This window comes from Oratosquilla oratoria, chromosome 17 (assembly GCF_046742065.1).
Source record: "Oratosquilla oratoria isolate Oo_2021 chromosome 17, ASM4674206v1, whole genome shotgun sequence".
Taxonomy (NCBI): domain Eukaryota; kingdom Metazoa; phylum Arthropoda; class Malacostraca; order Stomatopoda; family Squillidae; genus Oratosquilla; species Oratosquilla oratoria.
Window position 1 is genome coordinate 60,485,175 of NC_134793.1, and position 27,325 is coordinate 60,512,499.

A 27,325-nucleotide genomic window follows, 5' to 3' on the forward strand; every position below is an offset into this window, starting at 1 on the left:
AAGTTTTTACTCGAGAGTGATTGATGTAATGCAAGAGAGAGAGGGGTGAGTGGACTGTGTACTTCGACCTAGAGAAGACATAAGATAAAGTACCTCACAGTCGACTTACATGGAAATTGGAGCATGTTGGAGGACTGAGAGGCAAACTATTAAAATGGATTTTTTTTTCTTTTCTTTTTTTTCGAGGAAAGATGCATAAGGACAGTAGTAAAGGATAACATGTCAAGATAGAGAGCAGTAACGTATGTCAATGACATGATGGAAAGAACAAAAAGCTATGCCAACATGTTTGCAGATGATGCAAAAATCATGAGAAGAGTGAAAAATGAGGAGTACAATAGACTATTGCAAAAATATCTAGATCAGCGTTTTTCAATCTTTTTTTTTACTGCGACCCACAGCAAGACCCACAGTTTACATCGCGACCCATAATACTTAGGTGTAATAATATTATATATAAACACACACACACACACACACACACACACACACACACACACACACACACACACACACATATATATATATATATATATATATATATATATATATATATATATATATATAACTAGATATAGTACGATATCTAAAAGTGCGGAGAGTAAGTCTGAGTTCACTAAAAATTAGTAAAGACTGACAGGAATATAAAAGGTAAGCATATGAAATTAGTAAAGACAAGGAAAAAATAAAATAGATGTTTGGTACGGAACTGTCGACAACTAGCTATTCAATCGTTACTCATCAAATAAGGTTGTTCTAATATTGGAACAACCTTATATATATATATATATATATATATATATATATATATATATATATATATATATATATATATATATATAGTAAGAGAGAAGGAAAAGGGGAAAGGGAGAGGGAAAGAGAGAAATAAGAGATATTTTAGGAACCGTTAATTTTTCTTCATCATCTCTTCCTCCTCCTCCTCCTCCTCCTCCTCCTCCTCCTCCTCCTCCTCCTCCTCTACCTTGCTCTCTCTTGCGTATTTTTTAATTCCTTTCTTTTTTGTCACGACCCATTCTATTTTTTACGCGACCCACTGAAGGGTCGGGAGCCACAGTTCGAAAAACGCTAATCTAGACACTATTTTTGCATGGAGCCAAGAATGGGAAATGAAGGTCAATACCAAAAAACGCAAAATACTGAAAATGGGCAGTAGTGGCAAAAGACCACCCTCAGACTACTCCTTAGCCCATTTACAAAAGCAAAAGAAGAAAATTATTTGGGAGTGTTGATAAAAGACAACCTGTCACCTGACAGACATATCAGCAAGATTGTGGGAGAAACATACGGACTACAGCATAAGATGAGGGTGGTTTCACTATATGGAAGAAGAGATGATGAAAAAACTCGTCGAAACCTTGATCCGCCCAAGACTGGAATATGCATCAATAATATGTTCATCACACAGAGTGAAAGATGTAAGCAAGATCGAGAGAAAACAAAGGGCAGCAACCAAACTGGTCCCCATCCTGGCAGATGAACCATATGAGGAAAGATTAAAAGCATTGGGTCTGCCAACTTTGAAAGATCGAAGATAAAGAGGTGATATTATTCAGGTCACTAAAGGGGATAGATTGCATTGACAGAAGAGATCTGAATAAAGATGGGAAGGCTTTAAGAGGTCATGGTAGCAAATTAGAAAAGATCACATGTCTAAAGGATGTGAAGAAATACAGTTTTCCATATAGATGTATAAATACCTGGAATAGCTTAGGAAGTGATATAGCCCAAGCTCAAACAGTACATGAGTTCAAATCTAAATATGATAATTGGAAATCAAGGATATAACTGAAGCTGGAACCGAGCATGAATTTGAGGCTCCCTTACCTGTATACTACATTTAGATAAATACAATTAGGTAAATAGACACACATACACATGAGACGCTTTTATTCAGTCGAAGGGTGTATTTCTGAGTGAAAAGGAGGGGAGGGGAAAAGAGGTGTCTCCCAGAAAAGATCCCTTTCCCTCCGACCATTCCCTTTCCCTATTTTGATTTTGGGGGTTGGAGGTTGATGTATAGACTGAAGTTAAACACCGTAGCATGGCGAAAGTCAGAACGAAATGTATCGAGTGCGGTGAAAGGACCTCTATGGAGATAATTGGTCCCGAAGTGAACGTGGGTACGTGAGCAGACCCTGCCTTCAGGGCAGAGGGGCCAAAATGTCCTCAAGAGGAGGAGGTACACTTCATGCGAAAATTATTTTGGTGGTTACTGGCTTAATTGGATTTTGTGAAGCAGTGTTGGTTTGGGCCCGGTTAGGTTAAACTCGGTTAGGGCTTGTTTGTAAATACTGATGATATATTGAGAACAGGTATAAAAATATTGTGAATATTCCTATCCCTTCAATTTTTTTTCAGTGCATTTCGTATGAAAGAAAGGACATAAAACCGCACGGATTCCTAAGAAGACTGCATTTGTTATTCCTCTTGCTCCTGAACTTCCTTCTTCTTCACGCCCTCCTCCTCCTCCTTCACGTCCTCTTCCTCATCTTTATCCTCTGTGCACAACTTTGGCCTATGGTCACCGGGATTAAGGTGCCGCCTCACCCTTAACTGAAGTGCTTTACTGATGATAACTAGCGTTTCTATCCTAGGGGACAATGTCGTTCCCAGGGGATGGAGGCGTAAAGGTGGTCAAGGAGGGATTGAAGGACAGCAGCTGCGCAAAGGAAGGGCAGTAGAAGATTTAAGTAATCAGCATTTTTCTTTGAAAAATGGAGTTGAACTTAGAATCACTAACGAATGCTACTCAACTCTGCTCCGTAGGTGTTCCCTAAAGACTCCACAATATTAGCTGCATGAAAATGATGCAGTCCCACATGCTGGGATTCGGGTGAAGGAAACAGTTTTACGACAGCCAAGGCAACATCCTGTTTTTTTTTTTTTTTTTTTTTTTTTTTTTTTTCCGTGGACGGGGTTGCTCGTCGTCGAAAGCAGTCGACCTTTTGACGAGGGTGGGGGCGGGGTGGGGGGAGTGGTGAATTGTGCTCGAGGTAGAATTTTTGGCGCACTATACACTTCTCAAACTGCGCCTCGTTTTTCTCGGTCTTGGTACATATTTGCAAACCTGGCGAAGGAGAGTTTTATGTGTACAGTACACTGCATATATACATACATATATATATATATATATATATATATTATGTACATATATGTGTATATACATATATACATATGTGTATATATATATATATTATATATATATATATGTATATATATACATACACACATATACATATATATATATAATATATATATACATATGTGTATATATACTGTATATATATACATGCACACATATACATATATACATATATATATATATATATATATATATATATATATATATATATATATATATATATATATATATATATATATATATATACATAATTTTAATTTATCAATTGGGGCAAGGGAGCGCGTTGCTTCACACACCGGCGACAGTCGCCGTATATGTATGTGTGTGTGTGTGTGTGTGTGTGTGTGTGTGTGTGTGTACTTCTGACCCAGGGCAGTGGACAAGGTGCAGGGATGACCCGTCATCCAGGAGGTGCTCAGATAGGAGGGAGGGTGGAGGGGTGTGGAGTGTTTTCAGGGATGGAGTGGGTGGAAATGATTTTGTGCCTTTCCCTTTTTGGCTACCTCCCTTGTAAGGGGGAAAAAGCCTTGGTATATGTATGTATATATATAAATATTTAGATATATATATATATATATATATATATATATATATATATTTGTTGAGACATTCTGACAGGTTGATGTAAGCGGAATAGGAAACACAGGAGTCTTAGTCTTGAGTTTATTCCTGACTAGTTTCGCAGGTATGCTTTTTCAAAGGAATATGTGTACAAACGGGCTGTGGGCATTATATACATGAGGTGGTGAGGTTCACCCCATGTATATAATGCCCACAGCCCGTTTGTACACATATTCCTTTGAAAAAGCATACCTGCGAAACTAGTCAGGAATAAACTCAAGACTAAGACTCCTGTGTTTCCTATTCCGCTTACATCATATATATGTATATATATATATATATATATATATATATATATATATATATATATATATATATATATATATATATATATAAATATCTATATCTCTATATACATAAGTATATATATATATATATATACATAAGTATATATATATATATATATATATATACATACACACACACATTAGGTATGACGGTCATCTTATTTTTAGTCTAGAAGACAAGGATGGGGTGAGGGGAGTGAGGGATCAGCGGGCGGTGGGATGGGAAGGGGAGGGAGAAGGGATGAGGCGAATACTTCTTTCGCACATTTTACCGACGACGGTAAGATCGTCTGCCGTTATCCAGAACAAAAAGTGGTTGGGGATTCCACAAGTAACCCTGGAGATTCCACAGAAGGTTAAATTGAACCCTTTTCGAGCGTTCTCCGAAGCTGAATCGGGTCGGCTGGCGTTAGCCAGAATGAAGTACACGTGTTGAGAATAGCTTCAAGGCTGGAAGGAGCACTGGAGCGCCCGGTAGACGTCTTCCCCTCCACCGCCGGCGTGTCTCCCCCACCTCCCTCTCCCTCTCCAGGTGGAATCACTTGTTCCCTTACGATGATATTGTAACCAGAATGCATTCTCCGTAGAGTGCGCCGTCGGAGCATATTTCTCTCTCTTTTCTCTCAAAACAATCTCGACGACTTTCGCTGACTGAATAAGCCCGTCAGGACTTGGCCAGAACAGTGTCGTCGTCGTTGTGATCGTGAAGAGGATGAAGAGGATGAGGATGAGGAAGACGACAATGACAAATCCGACTGTCCATCGAGGTTCTTGTGATCATGTGCGTGTGTGCGTGTGTGTGTATGTGTGTGTGCGTGTGCATGAACAAGATGCCTGGTGCCTAGTGGCGGATCTGTTCCGACCACCCCCCACACGACTCGCTTTCCAATATCTCAACTGCCGGTGACTTCCTCAGGCCATGAAAGTTTCAGCGTCCGATTATCCTCCTCTTCCTCCCTCCCCACGTCTCTCCCCCCTCCTCCTCCTCCTGCTGGTGGCTGCGGGGTGTCTTAATAGGAGCCATTAATCGGGCGAATGGCGGCAGTTAATTGGTGGAGGCGAATTTGTCAAATTCTGCCGCGCCGACGTGTGTGTGTATGTGTACGTGTCTGTGCATATATATATATATATATATATATATATATATATATATATAAATATATATTATATAATGTGTCTGTGGGTGTGTATACACACACACACACACAGACACACACACGACTCGGTGGCGCGGTTGGTAGAGTCTTAGACTGTCAGTATGGAGGTATCGGCGGTACTTGGTTCGAATCCTGCCCAGGGCTGAAATTATTTCAGTATCGCTGCGCTTCGAGTCGTTACTCCAACTCACGTGGGCGGGGAGTTGGGTGTGTGTGTGCGTGTAAGGTCATAGCATTACCCATAAATCGGACATACGAGCTCTGAGCTCACTTCCGGGAGGGAAATAGCTGTCGATCACGAGTCCAACACGTGATCCAAAGAACAAGGTGAATCACACACTATCCCAGAGAGGGCGTAGAGAGGGGAGGGGGGAGAGGAGTGGGAAGGGGAGGGAGGGGAGGTGGGGGTGTACCTGTGGGCATCACGACATGAGGTCGTCTTGAATCACCCATGGCTACACTTGCTGACGCAGACCTATGTGTGCGAGTGCATATGCGCACATGCATACATATATTCACTCACAGATGTACGTACACCCTCATGTGCATGTACACGTACACATACATATAGATATGCACGTGCATACACATACGTACGTACCTACTCAAATACACAAACGCACATACACACACGTACACATAAACACACACACACATACACACACACACACAAACACACACACACACACACACACACACACACACACACACACACACACACACACACACACACACACACACACATACACACATTTAATATACGGCCACGACTTTGGGCAAAGAACAGAATCAAATGGAGAAAGTGAAGAAAAATCGTCACCAATCGTCACGAAACTCGACGCGTAAATACTTCCTCAAAATGTTTTCAGAATTCTCACGCACAATATGCTCTTGTGGATACAGTATAGTCATGTATATGTGCTTATGGGTGTACATGAATACACGTGCATTTTAATAATAGTAATGATCGTAACATAATGATAGTTATGCTTGTGGTTACAGTGAATATGATTCCACGATGATAAGTAAAATCGCCTGCCTGTCGGCAACCTGAATAGAAACAAAGGTTCCATCTGGCACGGAAGCTATGATTTGTGGACTTCAATGAAGAAGGGAAGGGGAGGGATGGCCATCACTGGCAGGTCAGGTGCTGGTTATCCTCATCTAGGTTTGCAGGAAACGAAGAGGACCCTGAGCAACCCGTCCCGCTACCCATCCACCATCTCTTCGTCGTCTTCCTTTCGTAGGGGTCCTCCTGTATTTGAACTCTTCTCGGTGAGTCTCCTCTCATCATGGTGACTTTGAGGTTCCTCTGCGCCCCACCAAACTGGTGTTGTCCAAGTGTCTCCCCACCAAAAAAAAAAGTAAATAAATAAATGAATAAAATTGAATATAAGTAAATATATAAATAAAAAATAAATAAATAAAAGAAATATATCTATATCTATCTATCTATCTATATATATATATATATATATATATATATATATATATATATATATATATATATTGTGGATCCCTCCATGCCCCCCTTTTGGTCTAAGCTGAATGAAGTTACCGGGACTTTATCCATAATGCAAGGACACAGTGTTTAAAGTAGCTGGTGGGCTGTAGTAGGTTAGTCGAAATGGCCTCCAATTAAGGGATTTAAATCCTTAATAGAATCTTCTATTGTATTGCATTGTAGTATATTGTCTGGAAAATAGAGTAGCCAGCACTCAGAAATATGGGTCCCAGAGATAAGAAAGTGTGTGAATGAACAAGCTATATCGCAAGTAATGACAGGTTAAGCCTATCATTCAGCGTTTGGAAGATACACAAACAAGAAAGACGCAGAACTCAGAATGCCAAAGTCATAAGTTAGAATAGAATTAATTTTAAAGTATACCAAAGGTCAGATAAGCTAATCGGAAATAAAATATCATAGATCATATGATAGTCATTGGTGACAAAATAGAATGTACAAAATCAGTTAGGAAGTAGAATAGAAGAACATATAGATATGGGTAACTCAATGAGTTTATTTAACCGTTAAGTAAGTCAGACAGAAGAATGAGAAACAGAAAGAGTCAGCCCAAGAGAGGATGTTGACGTAGGTCTTACGAATTAATTTACGTTGGTGTTTTGGTGTAGTTATATTTGTGTAAGAACACATGTGTAATTATTACAGTGTTTGAAACACTTTATGGTTGAAATATATAGAAAAACTAAGCCAAAAGTTTAATTTAACAAGTTAACCATCCAGCATAAAATGGTGGCGCGGTGTTAAAATTGACTTGCAACGTTCTATAACCAGTGAAGTGAATAAGTGTTACTTCTATATACATTTACGTTACGAGAGAACTATTTCCCATTATAACCTTTCAACACGTTTCGTACGTTGCAACTCTCAATCCGCCTGGCTACGAGGTTCATACATCGACGAAGAAAATCGTCGGACATATCTGTGAACGAGCTTCTCACACGACAGCTCCGAAACGTTTTAGCTCGTACGTCAGGAACGTTTAAGCCCTACTTCAACGACTTTTACAAGCACCCTTCCAACTCTTCTCTGACTCGTACTCTTGGATCAAGTTGCAGTTATACGATTCACTATACGTCATACTGCTAGGGACTCTCTCTACGGATACATCTACACTGCTGGATTTGGCTCCAGGTAGACCTTCCTACCTGCACCCTTCGCTACTGAAGCAAAACGTCAAGGTCATACGACCGTTCCTCTTACGCACCCGGTAGTTGTTGACTCAGAGAATCGCGCTGCAGAAACCTCTTCACGACATCTCAGGACGGCGTCCTTCCCACATCTGTACCTACCACATACGTGACCACCCTCAGCCGTTACATCACACCTTCGACTACACCACTGACGTCACCAAACACGCACGTTTTCAACGTGAGTGCTGGCCCATAGATATGTCACTCAGCCAGCTGATCGAACTTTCCTCGTCGTCCTTCTGTTATACCAAGACATTCAACGGACCATAATGTTAAAAAACGGTGATCGACGAACGTAAACAGTGCAATGTTTTTCAGTTTCATAACATTGTGTTTGGTTTATATTTTATAGTGATTTTATATTCAATATCCTTTTGAGATATCCTTTTGAGCTATATTTCAATGAATCAACGTAAACAGTGTTCTGATTCACAGTGAATTTGTGAAAATATACCCCTTTATCTTTAGCGGAAATAGACCATGAAATCACCAGACGTATCCAAGATGATAGGAAGATAGCCATATTGAGAAGTAGAATAGATTTTTGATAAATTTGCGGGAAATATCATATCCGATGCATTCGATGAGACTATAAAATATAAAGCTTTTGTGGAAGAAAAAATATTTGCAGGACTCACAACAATTGGTACACTTTCTCCTTTATGTAAATCAGCGCAGTTTCATGACAAGGGACCTTATCTTAAGAAAGAGAAAGCACTTAAAGTTACATCAGGATTTAAGAATAGAATTAGAGACTCACTTGGAAATTCATCTTGGATTACATATACTCGAACAACTAAATCAACAGTCTCACTTGAAAGTGTAGTTGCTCTATTCTCATATTTTGAGTTCCTGTCACACTTACATTCTGATACACTCGCAAAAGCAGCAAATGTAGAATTCACTCCAGGGACAAGACTTACAGACTTCTCACTTAAATTTTGTAAATCCCCTAATATAATTGGAAAGATTGATAACCAAACAGTTCCCTTGTCACAAAAACCTCTTACTGTAGCTAAGGCCAGAGAGACAATACACGTTCATAATCATTGTCCAGAAACCGTCCTCAGTACAGTACACGACAACTATATTCTTCGCGTAACAGATTAGTCCTATTGCTCACAACCAGGTAATTTGGCAGATTACTGTTTCAAGAGGAAATCGGCTAAACCACCTCACTTTTGTCATCAGCGCGGTCAATGCTTTCACACAACGGATCGTTGCCGCGTGCTTAAATAGCAAGCCTTCTAGGCTAGAAGTCCTTTTCCAACTACTTCTTTATAACTACCTGTTCGAGATACTCATGGACACCAGGATACCCTACCAATTTGTACACTTCCAAACTCACAATTGGGAAATTGTTTTTTCTATTTCAGCATGTGCAGATGACACCCCTATGTCACTTTTTGTGGATACAGGATTCCCAGTAAATATCATATCAGTAACCAGTTTCAACCAATTCCTCCCAGCTAGAAAGCGTGTAACTTATGGAACCCCCTGATTTGGGGCTATAGAATATAAATGGTATTGATTTTCCTGTGTTAGGAAAGATCACACTCGACATAAGCTTTGGAGATGCATGTCCATCAATTCCAGTCATAATGTATGTAGCAGATGTTCAGTTTCCTGCTTATATACATTAGATTACATACCATGAACAACATAACATTTATCCTTCACAAAATTGTGTCACTTATGATAACAATTTCTTCCCTGCCTGGCCATCACCTACTTTTAAATCGTGTATAGATAATATTCAGGTGGCCGAGTGTCTCAATCATTACAGAATGATGACTCAGTAGACTAATCTTTCACGTGATCTTCAGCCTTACACTCACAAGTCTCGTGCTCCATGTACAAAGCGTGAATGTAAATCACATAGATCTAAAAGTCTCAAACGTGACGCAAAGATATCATTGGCCCCTGTAGGTGTCTTTTCTTCAGGTGACATCTCATTACTTCTATTTGATTAATTCTCTTTGACTTCTGCCCCTATTTCGCAAGTGATGCCAACAAGTAAAAATATAACACAAGCTGTTAAATCAAAACCCTTGACTCTACTCCTCATGAATATTGCAAAGCACATATTTGTGTATTTAAAGCTACGGAATCTGAAGAAGTCTGTCTGCCAGAATCAAGTCATGTAAATGACACATCGCTTAATGCAGCCTTATGCTCAACCTCAAAGAAGGGCCACACTCAGCTAATCATTGCAAAGGACTCACGCCCCAATCACTATCACAGCTGGTACAAAATTGTTTAATTTTCTTGTGTATCCTTCTCGTGTAAAAGTCATGGATGAACAATTCCCTTCTGTTCAAGTCTTTACCACACCATCCAAAGTAACTGATTCACAAGAACCCATTGTAGGCTCCCATTTAAATACTCTTACAATCTAAGGAATCGAACCACTCTTACCCAAACATTCTTCTTTCTCTCAGTGCAATCATACTGTCTCTTTTTCACTATAATGTACTATTAAGTTAAGACTGCTTTATGCATATTCTTTATATTTGTATATGTAGTTTTACTTATGTAACTTTCACATTTGATATCGCATATTGTCATTGGTAGTAAGTTGTCATAGTCTTAGGTTTTGCTCCTGTCTTTATATAAATATGAGGAATTAGGTTCAGGATTGAAAAGTTCACAGAAGACAGCGACAACAGCATCACCGAGCAATATTGTATTGCTTTGTAATATATGAAAAATAGAATAGCTAGCACTCAGAAATACGGGTACCAGAGATAAGAAAGTGTTTGAATGAACAAGACATATCACAAGTGATGACAAGTTAAGCCTATCACTCAGCGTGTGGAAGATACACAAACAAGGAAGACACAGAACTCAGAATGCCAAAATCAGAAGTTAGAATAGAATTAATTTTAAAATATACCGAAGGTCAGATAAACTAATCAGAAATAAAATATCATAGATCATGTGAGATCAATACAGTCATTGGTGAAAAAATGGAATGTACAAAGTTAGTTAGGAAGTAGAAAGAATAGAAGAACATATAAAATGGGTAACTCAATGAGTCTATTTAATCATAAGCCAGACAGGAGAGAGAAGGAAAAACAGAGAGTCAGTTCGAGAGAGAGGATGTTGACCGAGGGCTTACGAACTAATTCACGTTGGTGTTTTGGTGTCGTTACATTTGTGTAAGAATATATATGTGATTACTACAGTGTTTGAAAAACTTATTATTTTGGAAATATATATAAAAAACTAAGCCAAATGTTTAATTTGCCACGCTAACCATCCAACAGTTCTGCATTCGCCATAACAGTCATTAAGGTTGATATCCTTTTTGGTGTGACGTGTGTGTGTGTGTGTCTATTGAGTTTATTATGTATGGTACATGGCATTGTTCTCAGTGCTTACTTGGCGCTCTCTCTTCTTCTTTTCCGCAGGACGGCGTCCGGGGCGTACTCGAGGGCCTGGCCTCCCGCTACGCCGACGAGCTCAACACCCACTACCAGGATGTCTTCGACCACCTGGACAGCCTCCGCATGGAGGCCTGGAACCAACTGGTGACCCGCAAGCCTCCGCCGCCTCCGCCTGCGCCCTCTGACCACCCCCACCACCACCATCTACCCCCCCGGCAGTCGTCGTCGTCGCCGCCACAGCCACTCCAGCAGCAACACCAACAGCCTCCGCAGTCACATTCGACCTCCTCCACCTCGTCCTCGTCCTCCTCCTCGCAGAGGGCGCAGCAACTGCAGCAGCAGATTCAGCAGCTACAGTTGCAGCAACAGCAGCAGCAACAGCAGCAGCAGCAGCAGCAGCTGCTCCTGTCCTCCTCGATCGCAGGGCCGAATACCTCTTCACCTTCCTCGTCCTCAGCGACCAATACCACCACCACCATTACCACCACCACTACCACCACCACCTCCTCCTCAACCTGCAGTAACGCGAGCAGTGGGAGTGGAGGCGGTGTTGCGGGAGGGGACGGAAGCGGTAGTTGTGCTACCTCGTCCACCGCCGCTTCCTCGGCCGCCTCCTCCGCCTCCACCTTGCCGGCTCACGGCGGCGGCGCCGGCGGCGGGGTCACCGCTCTGCCCAGCACCACGACCTTACCCACGATGACCAGCACGAGCACGGCGCCCGCGGGGGCGGCGTCGGCGGCCCCGACCACTACCACCACATCCTCGTCCCACACCACCTCCTCCTCGCATTCCTCCTCACCGGAGCCGTGCTGCCCCTCCCACCTCGAGCAGGACGGGCAGCCCATCTACGTGCCCGGACGGTACAACGTGAGTATAACACACACACACACACACACACACACACACACACACACACACACACACACACACACACACACACACACACACACACACACACACACACACACTCACTCACTCATTATTATACCTGGTAAAGTACAACTCGGACCTGGTGGTTGCTCTTTCCCCTACTTTGGGTGGGAACCCCTCCCCCCCATAGCCTGAGCTTGTGAAAAAGGCTGGCATCCCATATTCCGTCATCCGTCATCCCTCCTTTACCACCCACTCTCTCTCTCTCTCTCTCTCTCTCTCTCTCTCTCTCTCTCTCTCTCTCTCTCTCTCTCTCTCTCTCTCTCTCTCTCTCTTTTCCCATAGTGTCCCATAAGGCAGAAGTTGCAATAAAGTAATACGATAATAATGGTTATGGTGATAATCATTGGAAAGTATGTCACAGCGTGGCGCATCGATATAATCTTACTTCCCCATTACGGTGGCGTCCCCCCCCCCCTCCCTGATGTGGCCAACACCAAAGTAAAGTCTTCGGAGTGCGTCACCATAGCGAAGGGGTTAGTTAAGAGCGACGACGGGGGCTTCACGAGACCCCTGGGGGATCTCGAGTGTCGAGCCCTGAAAGGGTAGAAAAGACGCTCCTACGAGACCGTGGGTTGACCCGCGTGCGCAAAGGGTGGCCCAAAGCTGAATGACATTGCCTTGCACTGAAGAAGATTGGTGGCATACGTGAGGCCAAGATGTACCGCGGGAGGGAAGATCTTCCAAAGGAAAATTGAGCTAAACTCAGAAAGAGAGAGGGAGAGAGAAGTTGAAGTTTATTGAGAGATGAGATTGCAACGCAGCCATCAGAGCAGAATAGAAGAAGAGGAGGGAGTAGATGAGGAAGGAATGTTGTTGCGGGACAGTGTTGGCCAAATGGAAAAAATGCTCCAAGAATGAAGGTTCTGGCTTATCTTCTTGATGGGCAAATGTTTGCTAATGACTCATACAACGGAGTTGGCAGGATTCAGGCCAGGGGGAAAAAATCTGAAATCTAAAGATGCACTCTAGCGTTTGTACGGCCACGACTCCCTATCACTGGGTAGCACAGTAACAGACAGTATTAAACAGGATTTTCAAAGGAAAAGTGTGCAGAAAGAAGCCTTAGCGTAGGACTGGGTGTTGGGTGCTATCATAAGATCGTTGTATAGTTCGGAACTGACAAAATCAAGACAAGGGATTTGAATTAGGGAAACTGAATTAGACTACCATTTGACCAAGCTATCCGAGTGGTCAGAAGAGAGAGGACGGTTTCGTGGGCGGGAACGCGTGGTCTTTATAATACATATACCAACGGCTTTTTCACCCTTACAAGGGAGGTTGAAAAAAAGGCATAAAATCCTCTTCCACCTATTCCATCCCCATATACTCCACTCCCATTCACTCCCTCCCTCCCTCACTCTTATCTTAGCTCCTCCTGGATGATGGGTCATCCCTGCATCTCGCCCACTGCCCTGGGTCAGAAGCAATGTAGCAAGACACAGCACATCCACAACAAGGCCGCTTCATTTAATCGGCGACGCCCCATCTCCGTCCCCTCATGCATAAAAAGAGAAGATGGCGAGAAATCCCTTCGGGCTGCGTGAAAATATTATTCACACTTACTCTCTCAACCCCCATCCCCCACCCACTCCCTTCCACGCATCACAGCATCATCCATACACAACCATTCTCCACTCACCTTTATCTTCTGTCTTCTCCCGTTCTTCCTCAACAGACATTCCCTTCTTTCCCAATGCTCCTTTTACCTCCATCCATCCATCTCATCCTTGGTCGCCCTTCATGTTAACTCCTTCCACCTCTGTCTTCCACACCTCGTTTACTATTCTTTCTTCGCTCGTTCTTTCCATGTGTCCAAACCATCCCAATACTCTTTCATCAACCCTTTCCCAACTCCCTTTCAATCCCCGCTCTTTTCCTCGTTTCTCACTATCCAGTCTAGTAACCCCTATCATACTTCTCAGGCACCTCATCTCAAACACATTCAATATCCTCTCTTCCTCTCTTATGTGCCATGTTTCTGCCCCAGACAGTGCTGTTGGCTCAATCACTCCATACAATCTCCTCTAAGCATCAATTCCCAAAGGTCTATTTTTCATTACACTTTTTAATCTCCCAAGGCATTTACTTACTTCTCTCAATCTACATTCTACCTCCACCTCTACTCTTCCCTTTCCCGCCACATTCGCACCCAAGTATCTAAAGCTAGCCACTTCCTCCAGTCTCTCTCCCTTAATACTCACTTCCAGTCTGCTGTCACATTCTCCCTTTTGTACATCTCATCACCTTATTTTTACTCATATTTATCTTCAACTTCCTTTCGCACACCTTCCCAAACTCTGTCACTAACTTCCTTATCCCCTTCTCTGATCCTGTCACAAGCGCAGTGTCGTCAGCAAACAACTGGCTTATTTCCCATTTTTCTTCATGTTTTTGACCATCTCTAATCCCCGGCCCATTACCTTTGTGTTTACCTCTCGCACCATCCCATCCATGTATAGATTGAACAGCCAAGGCGACATAACATATCCCTGGCGAAGTCCCACCTTTACCTCAAACCACTCACTCTCTCCATTTCTAATTCTAACACAAGCTCTACTACTCTCAAAAAACTCTTGACTGCTCTTAACAGCTTTCCTCCTATCCCATATATCTGCAATACCTTCAATAGTCTCTTCCTGTCTACGCTGTCATAAGTCTTTTCCAAATAATTGTAATGATAACAACAACAACAATGATAATAATAATAATAATAATAATAATAATAATGATAATAATCACATCATCATCATCATCATCATCATCATCATCATCATCATCATCATCATCATCATCATCATCATCATCATCATCATCATCATCATCATCATCATCATCATCATCATCATCATCATCATCATCATCATCATCATCATCATCATCATCATCACCACCATCACCACCACCATCATGTCCCCCTACTGTCCTCCTTCCTCTTTTTTTTTTTAGGTTTCCTTGTAATTAATTCAGCAAGAGCACCCCCCCCCCCCCCCGTTGGTGCAAAAAAAAATCCGTAAAGTCGTCGTGGTAGCGATCTTTTTTTGTTTTTGTTTTGTGTGTGTGTGTATGTGTATGTGTGAGTACCTACTCTGCTTCATGGAGGGTTTACATACAAAACCAGGAGCGCCAGTAACCTCACACGCCGAGAAAAATGGAGAGAGGTGAGGGGGGGGGACGGTAGAGAGCGAACCGTTTTCGATTAAATAAGAATGCTACTCGTCTGAATTGGCTCCAGTTTCTCTCCTCTCCTCCCCATCTCCACCCCACCCTTGAACACACTTATAATGGACTGTGACAACAACAGCTGGCAAGACTCTAATTTCTTATGTAACGTAGAAATATTTAACTATCTACTCGCACATAATGTCGTGGAATATATAGTATCCATGGCAGTGACAAAAGAGGAAGAAAGAAAGCTTCTTGTAGTTAGGATTCAAAGATGTAGATAAAATGAAAAAGGGTCATGGTCGATGAAAATAGTGGCAGTTTTAGTAGTAGCAATAGTAGTGTAGTAGCTGCAGTAGTAGAAGTAGTAGCAGTAGTAGCAATAGTAGTAGTAGCAGTAGTAGTAGTAGCTGTAGTAATAGTATCGGTTTTGCCATTGATTGTTTGTATGCCTTTTTCAGTATTTGGAAAAGCCGCAGACTTCACTCCCCTGGAATGATTCCATTTTGTTTTGTTTGTTTTCCAGCCATCAAGTTGCCTTTCTGACGCGGAAGAAGATGAGATTTACGGGTATACAGAGAGCTTCCGTGCCGCCCCACGGCCTCCCATCCTCAGGGCCAGCAACCAGGGGTGAGTAGACAGCATTTGCACTCAGCAAATGATTCCGCCCGCTAGGAGAGCATGAGAGCGACCACACACTCGATGGCGCGGTGGTAACGATCACGGCCACTACTACGGTGGTCCGGGTTCGAACTCCACCCCACCAGGGCTGAAATAATTTCAGTATCGCTGCGCTGCGAGTCGTTACTCCAACTCTCGTGGGCGGAGAGGTGTATGTGTGTGTGCGTGCGTGTAAGATCACAGCATTACCCATGGATCGGTCAAATATGAGCTCTGAGCTCTCTTCTGGGAGGGAGATAGCTGTCGATCACGAGTCGAACACGTGATCCAAGACTATGGTTAATCACACACACACACACACACACACACACACACACACACACACACACACACACACACACACACACACACACACACACACACACACACACACACACACGGGCTCCCGCAAACTCCTATGTCCGCATGATCCGTGGTTGTTTCTTACAACATTTGTAATGTATTGTAGTTTGATTTCATAATCACTAGTGAATAACATACATGAGCATTATTTGACGTTGAGGGTCCAGTGCAGGACCCCCGGTCTTTCCTCCTGTACCTCACCACGGTGGCTCATAATCCGGTTTGGTAAGGTTGTTTGGAAGGTGCGACGAAGTGCATGTGGAGTGTCGAGCGTGTTGGATTGGGTCATGTGGTTGTAAATGGAGTTCGAAACCGATATAATCATTGGGCGCTGTTTATTGCTGACAAAGTAATAATCTCACCACATAATAACAAATGGGTAAGTTCTAGACATAAGAGAGAGAGAGAGAGAGAGAGAGAGAGAGAGAGAGAGAGAGAGAGGGAAAGAGAGAGAGAGTGCTGCTCAGTGCGACATTCGTATGCATTCATCCTACGTATGTGTGTGTGTGTCTGCGTATTTGTTTGTACAGAACTGCTCATGGCTTTAGACAGCGTCTCTTCCTTTCGTGCTGGCTACTCTGGGATAATGATGAGCTCCGCTGGAATTGTTTGAGTTACGCGGGAGCGTTGTTCGTCTGGTCTGTCATGTATGGCTCTCCTGTGCGCAATTTACAGGGACTTGGTATTGATCTGTAGATTCATAGGGACTATATAGATCCTGGGTTTAGTAGTTAGATGAATTCTGTTTTTGAGGAAATGGAGTGTGTTGGTGAGCTGGACATTTTCGCTTTGGGGAGCTGGATAGTGGGAAGGGGATAGTGTCTGCGCACCTGAAAGAGGCGCTTGGTAACAGCTCAAGCAAATAGTAGTAAAATCTTATTATGCAGTGAGAGGGTGAATTGAGATAGATGCCAATACCTTGCAAAGTTTCCCCTCGGCTGAGTGAAACCACCTGGAGGCAGCTGAAATGAATTTCCCCTCAGCTGAGTGAAACCACCTGGAGGCAGCTGGAGTGAGTACTAAAGTCTGAAAACGTGGAGAATGTCGTAAGGGTCAGAGTCGACTGCCCGCAACGTTGTCGGTGGCAATTTACACATGACACTCATCTTGAGTATTTTGTGCGAGACGGTGTTGAGACACTATATAGTGCCTATGGTGTTTGGGAGATAGATCCTGACTGTTGCCACCACACATGTGCAGCGATACTTTCCCATCCGTCCGCTTTGCTCTCAGACCCCAAGTAACACTCGTACCCCGGCACTTAACTCCAGAGCGGCCCAGTGCCACAATTTTATTTCATTGTACTTCTCCCCCTTGTGGCATTTTTGCTCTTTCTGAAACATGGAAATGAAAGTAGTGACACGTGATCGTATATTACATAAATGTGAGCCAAAGTAAAGTTATGTATCTTCATTAACAACGTCGTCGTACTGTCACATTTCACATCCTCTGAACAAGTGATTGAAACTAATTTTTGGTAAATTATTTTTATGTGCGATTCTACAGTGCAGTAACCATGTGGTTAGGCGAGGGGTGGGGAAGGCGAGAGGGCTTCGTGACTACTCGAGAAACGAAGGTCTGACTTGGCATGAAGAAAGTGCCGTGAGAGCGATTGAAAAGACCTACAAGGAGTTTGCCGGAGAGCGTTTGGAGAGAGTCCCAGAAGACGCTCATTTTTATGTCTCCAGATGGCGCTGTGGCTTCTTTTATTCAGAATCTCTTTCTGGCAGCAGCGGCGGCGGGGTCATAAGGGCCAAGGAGCAGTAGAGCCGGGCGGTGACCGTGCGCAGTGGTGCGGTTAAAGGACCGTTTCCGAAAGTTGGGGTTACGTGACTGGGATTCCTGCCGACGTTCTTACCTGGCGGTCCGGCCATGGCCGCGGTGTCCATCTTTCCCTCCCCTTACCCCCCCCCCCTCGTGGAGGGAACGCTCCCTGCCGCGGAGACTGCCCACGTCGTAACTTAGCTTTTGGAAGAAAGGGGGAAATGGTATAGATTTTTTGGTCGATATAATTCTGGGTTGCGAAGATGCGCCAGAAGAGTCCCGGGGGGGGGGGGGTCACGAAGCTGAACAGAATGGCGGCAGGCAAAATAAGAGAGAAGCCCTACCCGTTACATCAAGGGGATTCTTTAATCAGAATGAAATCATATAGCGTGGCGGCTTTCAGAAGATCAGCAGGGTTGAACACAGTACATAATTATGTAATAACAGTAATGGTTGTTGCCTCACTAACGAGAAGCCTGTAGTTCCAGTGGCCGGCACCGGTCCTTGGACCCTTCCAGAGATTCTTTTATCGAGCACCAGAGGAGGACGGAACCTCGTGCAGCTGAAGGGGATTGAGGTTTTCCCGACGGCTGCGGAAGTACATTAAGAGAAAGAAGTTCTTCGATGCTCTCTTTATTCATTCATTTGTTTTATTTATATTGATTAATGTACTTATATATATATATATTATATATATATATATATATATATATATATATATATATATATATATATATATATATATATATATATATTAACACTGGCGCTCTCCGGAAACAAAAAGCAACAGTGGACTTTGGCCGCGAGAATGAGAGGTGACTCGAGCCGGGCCACCGGGAGAGCGATTTATTTACATTTGTAACTGATGCAGACAAATCGCCTTTCCTGCTCCGCGCGGCTGGAAACCCATTCGAAGAGCGCGACCGGGTTAAGGACGAACTTGTGTAGCCGACTGTGATGTCCTTTACCGGCCAAGCAGACGGCGGTCCCGTAGGCCTTTAGACATCGCCGCTACCGGGCCCCAATGACATGCCAACAGAGTTTCGACCGAACTGTCTCCAGGCGATTTTATTCACAACGGAATTTCAACCCTTCGAGAACCCCTTCAGGTGAATAAAATCTAAAGAAGGATAGAGCTCTTCACTCCGAAGAGAAAACCAAAGGTATGACGTCCACTGATTCGACTCCGGTCATCTGCCTCATGAACTAGAGGAAACCTCATCGTGAAGTTAAATCGTTGGTTGTCCCTCCGAAGTGAACTTACCTTTTCTTGTTTAAATCTTACCATGAGGTCACCGTGGTGAAAGGGAATATATATATATATATATATATATATATATATATATATATATATATATATATATATATATATATATATATATATATCAGCGAAAAAAATACACGGGAGCGACGAGCGATTTCGCTCGGGAATGTTCCAATGTCGGTCTCGCAAATCCAATAGCGGGAGCGATCCCTCACAAAAAAAAAAAAAAAAAAAAAAAAAAAAAAAAAAAAAACTCGCTCCCACGGCAAGATTCAACATTTTTCATGCATTATCCATCATTTGGCAATCCCTGAATCCCATCACCATTGATATAAGGATCAGAGCAAACACAACTTACCCGTGATCAATCATTGCATTATCAATCGATATCATAAGCGCAACGCATCAATCAACTTTAATTTGTTGATATACGTACGTACGTGTACGCGGTATAGCTGCTAGAGTTCAATGGCTTACCTAGCCTAGCTTCGTATCAGCTGTATGCGCGCGTATACTAGTACATGTTGACTAGACTCTACACGACTATCGTGCTACATGAAGTCGCTAGTTGCGAATTGCATGGTACCTGTATGCAGGGAAGTTCATTGGTTGCATGCAGCTAGCTGCCCAACCAATGCGCTGATGGTGTTTTGTGTGAGTGTCTTAGTTTTGTTTCTTGTAAAATCGCAATGTGTATGTTGTGTTGTTTAAGAAAGTGTTCAAGTTCATGTTTTTTAGTGTTAATACCGTCAATGTTGTGTTGTAATATGTTGATGTTGTGTGTTTTGTATGTGTTGTATGTTGCCGTTTGGGGTTGAGGTTGGTAGTGGGGAAGGTGTAGGGAAGGTGTAGGATCTGGGTCAGAGGGGGGGAAAGGAGAGATCGGGGACAAAGGAAGGGGAGTACTAATCGGGGGTAAGGGCAAAGGGAAATTGGGAGTGGGTAAGGGTGTTGGCTGTGGTTGGGGAGGTGGGAGTGGGGTTACTGGAGGGCAGGTAGAACATGTCCAAGTGTTTGTGTATTGGTTTGTGTCAGCAAGTGTTGTACAAGTGAGGTGGGCCCAGTTTTTGCACATATTGCACTGAACTGAGCCCTTTGTCTGTCTGCTCGAAGTAATGGGTTTAGAGCATGTTGGGCATGTGTATTTTGTGGTGGGCCCAGGATTGCTCTCTACATCTCCGGCTAAAAGTAGAAGAAGAGGGGTGATCGCCGGAAAATCACCCCTCAGTGCAGAAAAAACGTAACATTGTATGTTGGAAAAAAGGATTGTGGTACTCCCCCAGGTAGGCGTAGCTCCTCCTTGGGGATCGGTGCCATCTGCGTAGAGCTGATGGCCAGGGGTGGTTGCTGCTGATTGGCCCCCAACTCTTGGGGTTGGGGGGGTGGTCCCACGACGTAGACGTTGCAGCTCCACAAGGTATACACGCACTCACAAACATTGCAAACTACAGCTATTCACACAACACTATACCCGACATCTGGAAGCATGGTAAAATAATCACCATTCCAAAACCGAACAAAGACCCAACAATCCCAACATCGCACCGCCCAATCACACTTCTCTGCACCCCCTCTAAAGTCATTGAACGCCTAATACTTAAACTTGTCACACCATATATTCCCCTTGCTGACTCACAACACGGTTTTAGGCCACTACACTCCACAAACACTCTTCTGACAAACCTCACACAAAGAATTTTAGATGGCATCAATTCAGATAGGCCCCACCACAGAACACTTCTTATAACATTGGACATTAGTAAAGCTTTTGATGCTATCCCCCGCCACAACCTAACAAATAAAATATATAACACAGACATGCACAATAACACCAAAAGATGGCTGGCCAATTATCTGGCAGGCAGGAATGCTCATGTGTCATATAATGGCCAATCATCGCACATCAGAAACATTAAGAACGGAGTACCACAGGGCTCAGTTCTATCCCCCACATTATTTAATCTATACATGCATGACTTACCCACACCAGACACCTCAGAAATACAAATCTCTTCCTACGCAGACGACATAACAATCACATGCACACATCGTAACACAGACAAAACTGCAGAAATAATCCAGCCTTACCTTGACACACTCAACACATGGTTCATCACAAACAGACTCAAAATAGCTCCAACCAAATCTACAGCAACACTTCTCACCAACTGGACAAAAGAACACAAATACATACCTCATCTCTACATCAACAACACTCTAATACCACACACAAACACACCGAAAATTCTTGGTGTAACATACGATACATCCATGTCTTTCAAACAACACCTCACAAACATAAAAAACAAATGCACACCTAGACTTAACGCACTTAAGTCAATCACTGGAACGACATTTGGACAAAACAAAGAAACTAATATAACAATATACAAACAATGCATACGCTCAGTGATGAATTATGCGAGTCCTGCATGGGCTCCTAATCTCAGTGAGACACACCACAACACCCTTCAAATCATACAAAACAAAGCCCTAAAAACAATTACAGGCTGCACAAATACAACACCTACAGACCATTTACACCATGAAACAAAAGTCCTCAAAGTCAAGGACCACCTCGACATGAGAGGCACACAAACACTTGCTGCAGCCACCACAAACAAATCACACCCGCTACACTACATAGCAGAACACCCACACACACCAAGAAACATTAAAACTACACCCAAAGACCTTTATTACGCACAGATACTCTCTTCTCTCCCTCCACAACCACCAAATACCAGCCTCCGGAAGCATATTCATAATCATATCACTCACCGCTCCATTAACACACTGAAAGACAACACACTGCTGCATGCCAGACCCCCTGATATCCACCCTTCTGAATCCTCTCTCCCACGAAAGGACAGAGTCCACTTGGCCAAACTGCGATGCGGTCACCACCCAGCACTTCTAAGCTACCAGAAGAGGCTGGACGACCGTGTTGTGAACAGCTGCCCAGGATGTAACACTTCACCCCATACCATACAACACATAATGGAAGACTGCATTATACACAATCATGCACGCAAACAACACAACATACACTCTATAAAGGATTTGTGGGAAAACCCAGTTTCGGCTGTGGCCTTCCTTGGGGAGACGGGACTGCTCGGACAGACAGTCTAGGGAACGACAACAACAACAACAACCAATGCGCTGACTACATGTAGAATGCACCATACCCAATACCACATCACCGCATGCATACGTACTCTGCACATATGGAAACTCGCTCGAGGCCTAGGAGGGAAACTGGGAAATCCCATTTATAACCTCGTTCGCGTATTTATGAGAAAACAAAATAGAATCAAATGTTTGGTTAGTAATTGAAATTAAATAAATTTAAGTGTAAATATGAACATTTGATAATGATATATTTATTTCATATATATGGATCTTTGGAGGGAGAATAAAAAATAGAAAAATAAAAAATTATTCATTAGCTAGCTTAGGTTTACGGTAGCTAGGTCTACGTTCGTAAGTCACGTCCATGCCAAACTTTCGATGATCGTACATCATGGAGCGATTTCTAGTGAAGCGTGTGAAGATGAGTGAAGATGGTTTGCCCTCAGATACAGTCTTTTCAGAATCGAGGGAGAGTGTTTTGACGGCAGGAACCGCTTCTGGACCAGCAAAGCCTAATTCAAACTCTACGGGCAAGGGCCAAGGAAAACGAAAACCAGTAAAGCATGAATCTGCTATACGCTCTTGGAACCTAGATTGGCTTGAAGTGGATCGGGGCAGTGATGGTACTCTAACGGTGTATTGCAAGGCTTGTGCATTTCCACCCCCAACCACTGCCAGTGGAACCAGAGGCGCTGTGTCTGCCGATCAGTTTCACCCATCCCCCTCCCCCCAAAATTAAAGGCTGATTTGTTAAAAGAAAAAAAAAATTATGCACATGAGTATTTATTTATTTGGGGATTATTTGGCATCAGATGTACATGAGTAATGAGTTAGCCTTCCAAGAGTTTGAAGGAAATCGAACTTGCAAAAACATGGCTCTGGAAGTATCAAAAATGGCTCTGGTAATTAAAAAATGGCTCTGGTGAAATTTAGAAAAAAAAAAAAAAATGAAAAATGGCTCTGGAAAAAATTAAAGTACTTTTCCCCCTGATATATATATATATATGTATACACACACACACACACACACACACACACACACACACACACACACACACACACACACACACACACACACACACACACTAGCCAAATTACCCGCGCGTTGCTGCGAGTTCTTGAATAATCCCTAACCTAACTATACCCCACCTAATTTTGACCCATAACCCTAACCAAAATAATTTTTTTGGAAAGGAAATATAGCTTTAAACACTTCCCCTCCCAGATGCGCGCCCCCACCCCCGAAGGTTGGGAAACCCAAGTTTGAAAATGCATGCATACACAAACAGATATCATATGTACACATTCTTTTGCGTGCGTGTGTATGTGCATGTGTGTGTGTGTGTGTGTGTGTGTGTGTGTATTGACAATAAATGTCTACCGCTAAAAGGTGAAGAAATGTATCTATTTTATTTGTCTTGAGAATATATATGGTTATAGGGGTTTATCTGCAAAAACGTAGGAGTTTGTGATTAATCTATTTCCGCCCGCACTAAAATTAAATAAAAATAACCAATATTTCAACATTTGGTAAAATGATACAATTATTTTACATTTACATACTTTCTTCTTACAAAAGCTATCATGGTTTGTGGCAACATTAATTTCACAAATATAAATATTACATATGGACACATACAATGGTCTGTTTAATCATATTAATTCATATGTCACAAAAAATGCTACTCGACTTAAGGGGATACTACAGTAGTGGTGTGTTCCCACACCATAAACCAACTAACTTTATCCCTTAACCCTAACCAAAATATTTTTTTCTAAGTGAAATATAGTTATCCAAGTACCTGGAGTGATAGGGTATCAAGATATATATGGTTATGGGGGTCTATCTCTAAAACCCTAGGAGGAGTTAGTGTACAAATAAATAAACAAACAGACAGACAGACAGACAGACAGAGGCTACTACTTTATTATAGTATATATATATATATACATATATATGTATATATATATGTATATATGTATATATATATATATATATACATATATATATATATATATATATATATATATATATTAATGTGAAAAGGCAGAAAGAGACATGATCAATCATCAACGTGACAGCAGGGGAGAAGTCTTGCGAGTCGTGCGTCGACGATTGTATTTCGTCGATATCAATTCACCAGCGCTTCTATTCATGGATGGTTGGGGGGAGGGAATATTGCGCGGAAGAGGTGAAGTCACAGAGATGGTCAAAGATAGATGTAAGGAGGGAAGCAGAAGAAAGGAAAAACAGTGGAAATTAAACATAATCAGCAATCTTCCCTGAGTGGAAAAGAGGCTCCATTTCTGAAAGACTATTGCACGATTCTGGTCCATAGGGGATGTCACCAGAACCATTAAAGCATTAGTTCCATAAAGCTTATGCAGTCAGTACCCCCGTCCCCCGTCCCCATACGTGGCTTCCGCCATCGGCGCGCAGCAGCAGCAGCAGCAACAAAGCCCAGGCGAATGTGTCGGGCAATGATAACTATATACGTATGCGACATTTTTTTTTTTAACTATACACTCAACAATTTTTCCATTCGTGCGCGCTATCTGTTTTGTTCGTCCGCCGGGTGCTGTTGCTCCTGGTGTTGTAGTGCCGTCCGCCGCCGCCACCGTTTGGAGGGGAGTGGGAAGGGAGGTGGGGGGTGAGATTGCATGGCGGCTGGATGGTGCGAGGTGCTGCCGGGCCGGGGAGCAGCTGCGGCAAGCTGTGCTGTTGTTACATGGCTGAAGGCAGGTGCCTAGGTAGATGGCTGGGTAACTAGGTGGGTTTAGTGATGAATGTAGACAGGGGTGGAGAAAGGAGAAATAGAGTTTGCAACTTCTTTTTGGTCCTCCGCTACCAAAGGGGGTGGTGCCACGGAGATGAATGAAATCGCCTGGCGACATCCAGGAAAAAAGAACTGTGCCTACGCAGAACGGAGGTGGTAAAACGAGAGGGATTGTAAACTACTGACGGAGTCGGGGGCAGGGTTCGGGGCACAAGGATGAAGGAAATAGCTGCTGCCTCATCAAAAAGGGGAAAGTGCCACCCTGCGGTCGATAGCCCAGTGGCAATGCAACAGCGCACACGCCTCGCTCCGCTTAGTGCCGCAGGGATCCCGGGTGGGGGTGGGGATGGGACAAGAAGAGGAAGAACGGGGGAGGGGGGAGTAGGTGTTAGTTTCCCCTCCTCAGCTGAATGAGTCTGCTGTCACCCAAAGCACCATCAATAAAAGGGAGACAAAGAACTGAATTATATTATGTATGTATATATATTATATATATATATATATTTATATATATATATATATATATATATATATATATATATATATAACTGATAAAAATGTAGTAACACATTTGTAAATCACAACACCACAGTCGGACGAAAGAAAGAGTTGAGTAAGCGAAACTATATATTTCGATTGCTAGCCGCAGTCCTCTTCAGTAGTATTAAGTGGAAGGGGGATGCTGCCTTAAATAGCAACCTCTTACAAAGGGAACTTGGAAAAGAAAAAATGTCACTACCTCAACGGAAAAGAAAAAATGTCACTACCTCAACCGTATTTGACCAGAGGATGACATGAGGTCGGGTCAGGGGGAGGGGGAGAAAATGCCAAACAAATTGTCAATAAGATTTTCCCTCTCCCCGTGACCCGACCTCAGGTCACGTAAGAGTTGGGGTAGTGAAATTTTTCTTTTCCAATTTCCCTTCCCTTTGTAAGAGATTGTTATCTAAGACAGGATCTTCCTTCCACTTTGTACTACTGAAGAGGATTGCAGTTACCAATCGAAATATATAGTTTCGCTTACTTAACTCTTTCTTTCAGCCGACTGCGGTGTTAGTTGTGATATATATATATATATATATATATATATATATATATATATATATATATATATATATATATATATATAATATATATCACTGGTGAGAATATATATATGTCCCAAGAGAATGGAAGCTAGCTAACGTTACTCCCATATTAAAAAAAGGTGACAAAAAGAAACCAAATAACTATAGGCCTATAAGTTTGACTTCAATCGTAGGAAAAATAATGGAAACTATCATTAGAGATGCTATCGAACATCATTTAGAAAGTAACCGTTTGATAAATGATAGCCAGCATGGTTTCAGACGGAAACGTTCTTGCGTGACTAACTTACTCGAATTCTACAACACAGTTATCTCGAATTATGACAAAAGAAACAATATAGATTTAATATATCTAGACTTTGCAAAAGCTTTTGATACCGTCCCACACGAAAGACTACTTACTAAATTAGCTTTACACGGAATAAGTGGTAGCCTATTAAGTTGGACTAGTAATTGGTTGAATGGTCGAAAACAGAGAGTTGTTTTAAATGGAAAAACTTCTGGATGGAAAAATGTTACAAGTGGAGTTCCTCAGGGTTCCGTTCTTGGGCCACTTCTATTCATAGTATATATAAATGATATAGACCATGGACTAAAATCTACTGTTTCCAAATTTGCTGATGATACAAAACTGTGCGGAGTGGCAAATGATCACTCAAACCAATTAGATATTCAAGAAGCTTTAGATAAATTACAGCAATGGTCTGAAAAGTGGCTAATGAAATTTAACACAAGTAAATGCAAGGTAATGCAGTAACGACCTCAAATCATCCAAGCAGTGTATTTCAGCCTCTGAGAAAGCAAATAAGATTCTGGGACTAATTGCGCGATCTTTTGATTTCAAAAGTCC

At 42.5% G+C, this 27,325-nt stretch overlaps 1 protein-coding gene across 4 annotated transcripts in view; it reads left to right on the top strand.

Annotated features, from left to right (window-relative positions):
• The window catches only part of LOC143034665 (uncharacterized), a 733,104-nt gene that overhangs the window by 538,258 nt on the left and 167,521 nt on the right, over positions 1-27,325 (top strand). For all 4 annotated transcript variants that reach the window (XM_076201030.1, XM_076201032.1, XM_076201029.1 and 1 more), the window contains exons 2-3: positions 11,357-12,199; positions 15,954-16,057. In XM_076201030.1, coding sequence (XP_076057145.1) covers positions 11,357-12,199; positions 15,954-16,057 — 947 coding nt within the window. The remainder of the gene's footprint in view (positions 1-11,356; positions 12,200-15,953; positions 16,058-27,325) is intronic.